This window comes from Pediculus humanus, genomic scaffold (genome assembly GCF_000006295.1).
Source record: "Pediculus humanus corporis 1103172107371 genomic scaffold, whole genome shotgun sequence".
NCBI lineage: Eukaryota > Metazoa > Arthropoda > Insecta > Psocodea > Pediculidae > Pediculus > Pediculus humanus.
This window is the reverse complement of record NW_002986999.1, coordinates 292,347-298,233: the sequence shown is the minus strand read 5'-3', so window position 1 is coordinate 298,233 and position 5,887 is coordinate 292,347. Positions and strand designations below refer to the sequence as shown.

Genomic DNA, 5,887 nt, shown 5'->3' with positions numbered 1-5,887 from the left:
AGAAGAAGAAAAGAAAAAAGTGTCAGATTGTATGAATGGTTTAAAAGATTGAAGAAATTGGTACGCGTGGTCGTCCCATGATAATAATAATTTTTTTGTCCTTTTCGTCGAACCACCACACAGCCACCAACCAACCAACCACGTGGTTAAAAATGTCTCCTTACCTTATCGAGAGATATTCCAGCCATGTTTTGGGAAATTTGAAAAAAATAATGAGCGGGTTGTTGTTAAAAAAAGGTTTTGGGTGTTCAGCCCAATCCAGCCCACTGCGCAAAATCCGGTACTTCGCGAACGGGAACATCACGAGCAAGGGCTTTCACCCTTAAATTTCTATCTTCTGTAAGCAAAACTACTTCTCTAACTAAATGTCTAGGATTACCTGAAAACCCAATAAATTCAAATAATTAAAAAATGACGGGGGAAGGGGGAAAAAAAAAAAAAAAAAGTTTTTCATTTTTCGTTTTTTTTTCTCTCACCAGGTTTTGTTTGCTCTTTTCCCGAATTTCGGCACAAACTGATGCACGTTGCCAATACCCTGTCATCATTTTTGAGATCCTGTGCGAAAGAAACAAAAACAAGAAATTAGTATCCGATCCCGTAGGAAAGAAATATCGACAAACAGTCGTCTTAAGCTTACTCTATCGATGTCATCTTCGACCACAAAGGTCGTGAATGAATTAATGAATTTTCCTCTGGTCGTAACGCAGCGAATGGTTGGCAGAGAGCGCATTGGAGATCGAAGGTAATTGAGGGCTGCTCTCGCGCTGCCGGATACATCAGCAGCATGCTCTTGTTCAATCAAGGACAAATGCCCGAGATCACGATCCCGTCCACCACGAGCGAGTCCTTCCAATTCGTTTAAAACTTGAGAGTAAAAAAAAAGTAAAAAAATGTATAAAAAAAAAAAACTCATAAAATAATTTAAAATTAATTATTTATTTTTTTTTTTTAAATTCTAATTACGATTTTTTTCTTACCAATAAGAGGAATAGTAAGAATGTAATAAGGCTCCATTCCGGGGGCTGGAATACTTGCTATTTTTTTAAGAAGCTCGAGATAATCAATAAAACAGTTTGTGTCTGGAACTAGGTATTTAGGCTTTACTTCGATCACAACGCTAAGTCCGCTTTGTTGTAAAATGGCCTAAAAGACGAGAGAGTGAGAGAGAGAGAGAGAGAGAGAAAATAATATATATTATTAACCGTCTTCTTTGAATGTTGTAAATCAATTTAAGTTTATTGCTTATAAAATAAAATAAAATAAAAAAATTATGGTTAGAAAAATTAAGCGCCGCTTTTAATATTTTGTTTCAAGGTTAAATGTGAGCATAAACCAAAAAGGGAAAAATTTTTCCCGCCAAATTGATTTGCCGAATAAAACTAAAAACCAACTACCGGGATTCATGCAAAAAAAAAAAAAAACTATTAAAAAGCAATAAAACAATGGCAACCTTTTCTGTATCTTCTCCTCCATTTCAAATTAATAATTTCCCCCCCCCCCAAAAAAAAAACAACAAGACTCACTTGAACTCTTTTCCTGTGCCTTTCTTGTCTCTGATGTTTTTTTTCCAATTCTTCTTTTCTTATGAGTAACCTTCTGGTTTCGACCGCGGACAAAGACGTGGCCATTTCCAATGAGTCCAACGACAGCGGTTGTTCGAGCTTAGGTTTTTCATCGCTGTTGCTGTGATGATCTTCACATTCTTCTTCGCTAAAACTTTCCACCACGAGTTCCGCATCGCTCTATCATTAAAAATTATTAATAATAATAATAATAATAGTAACAGATTACATTAATTCTAGGATGTTCATTTCGTAAAAAATGTGAAATGAAATATGACTGATAAAAAAAAAAAAAAAAAAAAATTTTTTTTTAAGGTTTATGTTTCTGGTTGAGAGGAATAAAAAAAAAAAAAAATTATAAGAGCGAAACCAGACTTCTTTTAAGTGGAATCGTTAAGTCTAAATTAATAGTCAAATCTTAAAAAAAAAAAAATGAGAGAAAGAGAGAGAGAGAGAGAGAGACAAAGAGAGACGGAGAGATTAAAAAAAAAAAAAGTTATAAAATCAAAATCTTGATGTGTGAATACGTTGAACTCTAAAAACCTCTAAAAACAGGCATAGAAGAGCATGCATGTACCTGATCTTCCGTCGGACTAGATTGAGAATGACCAGAGCTATCAACCACCGAGACGTATTCGCTGTAATTATCATATTTTTGAAGTTTGAGCACGGGAGGTTCCGTTCCGCAAAGAAATACAGTTCCGGCAAATATAATTTTTCTAATTCTCAAACAACATTGAGCCAATTCCTATTCACAAAACAAAATACGTATATAATTATCATTATTATTATTATTTACGAAAAACACGAAAACGGTTGTTTAACGGCCAAATTTTTCTCTTTTTTTTTTTTTTCTAATTTAAAAAATTATACAAGTGTCAACCAACCATATCATTTGTCGAATTAGTATAAATTTGATCTTGTTCGCTAAGCATGAGGGGCGTGAAACCGGCTAATGTAGCATCTTCTGGAAGTCTCACAATCTCCAAACCTTTAAATTCAAACGACGAACAATAAAAATAATAATAATGATAGATAAATAAAAATTAAAAATTAAATAAATATCACTAATGGCAAATAACATCATCGAACCTTCTTTGTGAGACGTTGCGAGAACCGTTTTCCGATAATCTAACTTGTCCAAAAGGTTAACTAAAAACGCTAAACGATTCCAAGCATCTCCAGCCGGCCTGAAAGACAAAAAAGAGAAAAAAAAAACGTAAACCGATAAAAATTAAATTTCGATTGCTGGAAAAAAAAAAAAAAAAGATTTCATTTTTCATTGTCAATTCTCCAATTTAATTGTGCAAAAAAAAAAAAAAACCTGAAACGGATGCTGAAAAGATTCTTCTTATGAGTATTTACGCGACACTTTTTGTCGTGCTTAACAGTTTATAATAATAATAATAATAATAATTTAATATTAATAATAATAATTATGACGGAATTTTTTCTTTTTTTTTTTAATCATTACTGATCATAATTCAAACAATATATTTAAAACATATAATTATCTTTAAATTACGTCATCAATAAGAAATAAATGTCTTTAAAAAAAAAAAAAAAATGGATTTAAATAAATAAATACGTCACTCACTTCTTTAGATAATAATTTTATTAAAAACTGGAAACGAAAAATCATTTTTTATTTATTATAAAACATTTCCAAAGGATTTTTAACGACAAACGTTCCGATAAAAAAAAAAAAAAAGAAAAAATCGTCGATGTCACATAAGTTGAACTTGAACGATTTGCAATTTTCCTCCCACCCCCTCCCCCCGCCCACACAATTCAAAATTTCAATTTATTTCGAATTCTCCACTCTTCACCCACGCAGAAACAAATCGATTAAAATTTATTTATTTATTTATGTTTTTTAAAAAATCTGACAAAGAAATAAAAAAATTTTTAAAGTCCCCCGGAGGGGGACATTCCCTCTGAAGTTTACCCCACAGGTAGATTACACGTCACAAGACGTCATTCATTACATCATTCGATTCGGTTTTAAGAGAACCCGATCAGAATTCGATTCGAAAATATCATCTTCAGTATATCAGTTCAAAGAGAACCCAAAGAATTATTATTATTATTATTATTATTATTATTATTATTATTATTATTCGCATCATTTGCAAATCTCGGATTATTTAATTGTTTCAGACAATAACGTCAAATAAAATTTTTTATTTTACGGAGCAATAAAAACAGAAGAAAAATTAAAATGAATTAAACTTCACTACCTGTTTGTTGTTGTTGGTGCTACTCGTTGATTTAAAGGCATTTAAAAAATTAACTACCAGTTTAATTACACTCTCTAGTCAATATTGTATGTCAGGGTAGATTCCCCAACTCGATTTCTATTTTTTTTTTTTTTTTAAACTAAATTATAAAATCAATCAAAACCTTAGTTTTTAAGTGGTTTTTATAAGGGTTAAAGGTCAAACCTTTTTTTTTTTGTATCGTATTGTATACAAAAAAAAAACGTGAACGAACGAAAATGAAATTTCCCAAGTTTCGTACCGAAAAAAAAAATAATTAAAATAAATAAAAACCACATGTTTGTGACGGTAATAATTAAAACTTACCCTACTCTATATTCTGAACAACTGGGTGGAGGATTCCAAACGTTTACGTGACATATAAGCCAATCGCACCAAACTTTTATTGCCGGAAGAAGAACTTGAACGTCATCGACGACGAGCCTGTTTTTCAAATCGCATTGATTTTCCAATTGATCACACAATAACGTCACGCATTTTTCAACAATGAGATTGAACATTTGTAGTGAAACGATGAGAGCATTTTCTTGAACGGCTGATCTGTATCCAGGTTCCAAATTTGTATCTGATAAAAAATGATAATAATAATTATTATTAACAATTTCATGCACAAAAAAAAATTATTTATTCTTAATACTGAAAAATAAATTTTTAATCAACGTCAAAAATGAAATTTGACGAAAAACAAATTAAAATTATTAACATTAATGATAATAATAATATCAAATTTAACGATAGGAAATACTTTTGATGACTTTGCGTGACGCTGTCATTCATTTCGAGAATGTTTTATAAAATCAAAAAAAAAAAAAAAAACTTTTTTCTGTCGTTGATTGTCGATATCGACTTATCGAAATCATTTTATAACCAAATATCGATTATCGTTCGACATAAATTTTTTCGAGGTTTAACGATTTTCGAAAGAGCCGAATTAGCCGATTAAATTTGGCGGAAAAAAAAAAAAAAAAAAAAAAAAAACGGTACGAAGTATAAAATACCTCTTACCGAAATTATCCATGCGTCAAAAATTATTCGTCAAAATTCATTCGTTACAATTTTTAGGCCGAAATAAAAAACGAAAAAAAAAAAAGTAAAAAACCCGACCAAAGAATTCGAGGTACCGAGAGAAGGAAGAGGAAGAGGAAGAGAGAGAGAGAGAGAGAGAGAGAGAGAGGGGGAGATGTGCAAAGGCTTTAAAAATTTTTTTCTTCTTAAAAATAACAATTATAACATATTTTAGTTGGGAAAAAGAAAAAAAAACGTCCTTGAACATCCTTACAAGTTCAAAATCCTAAAACGACGTACGGATGTTTTTTTTTTATTTAAAAACAACAACCAAAACAACAAATCAAATAAAAAACCGATAATTGCCGTATTATAAAAAAAAAAATAAATAAATTTTATATATTCGACTTTTAAATTAAAAAGAAGCCATTTTTTTTTTTCGTTAAATTTCCCTTCCATTTTTTTAATATACCCGTGTGTGTGCGTGCGTGCATGTGTGTGTGTGTGTATTTATGTATCTACCACATAGTTTTCGTTCTATTTATCTCTCCCTTTAAATTAAAAAAAAAATACAATTGGAAAAACAAATTCTTTCATAAGTTAACACTCTCCTCGAACGTTATAAATTAAAAATTTAAATTGAATCAATTATAAATAAAATTCCTTTTTCCTCTCCGTTGTTTTCCCTGAACCGTCAATAAATATTTATATCATCATTCATCATCTTGTATCTTAAAAAATTGAATTTCAATCCAAACTTGTACTACACAGATTTTGCACAATCGAAAAATCAGATTGAATTTCAATTAACCAATTCAAAGGAGTAGTAGTAGTAGTAGTAGTAAAAAAAAAAACTTGATCTTGAAATAAAAATAAACTAGTTCATTAATAACGAAATGAATAAAATAAAAAAAAAAAATCGTTGACCAACCAGGTTCCTCCTCATTAATAAAAAACAAATTCGAATTTTTTTTTTATTTAAATCACACCCAAACACACACACATCATTCATCCTTCTTTCTTTTTTTCCCCTCCCTCCCT

The 5,887-nt window shown here is 30.4% G+C and overlaps 1 protein-coding gene across 1 annotated transcript; it reads right to left on the bottom strand.

Moving 5' to 3' along the window:
• Positions 1–248: 248 nt before the first annotated feature.
• On the bottom strand, positions 249–4,618 carry Phum_PHUM014230 (uncharacterized protein; the record flags this gene model as incomplete). The annotated part of the gene is made up of 10 exons (XM_002422748.1): positions 249–379; positions 477–555; positions 638–864; positions 978–1,143; positions 1,524–1,742; positions 2,140–2,310; positions 2,450–2,553; positions 2,655–2,752; positions 4,148–4,406; positions 4,597–4,618. 10 exons carry the CDS (start codon positions 4,616–4,618, stop codon positions 249–251), a joined length of 1,476 nt encoding a protein of 491 aa, XP_002422793.1.
• Between the last annotated feature and the right edge of the window lie 1,269 nt (positions 4,619–5,887).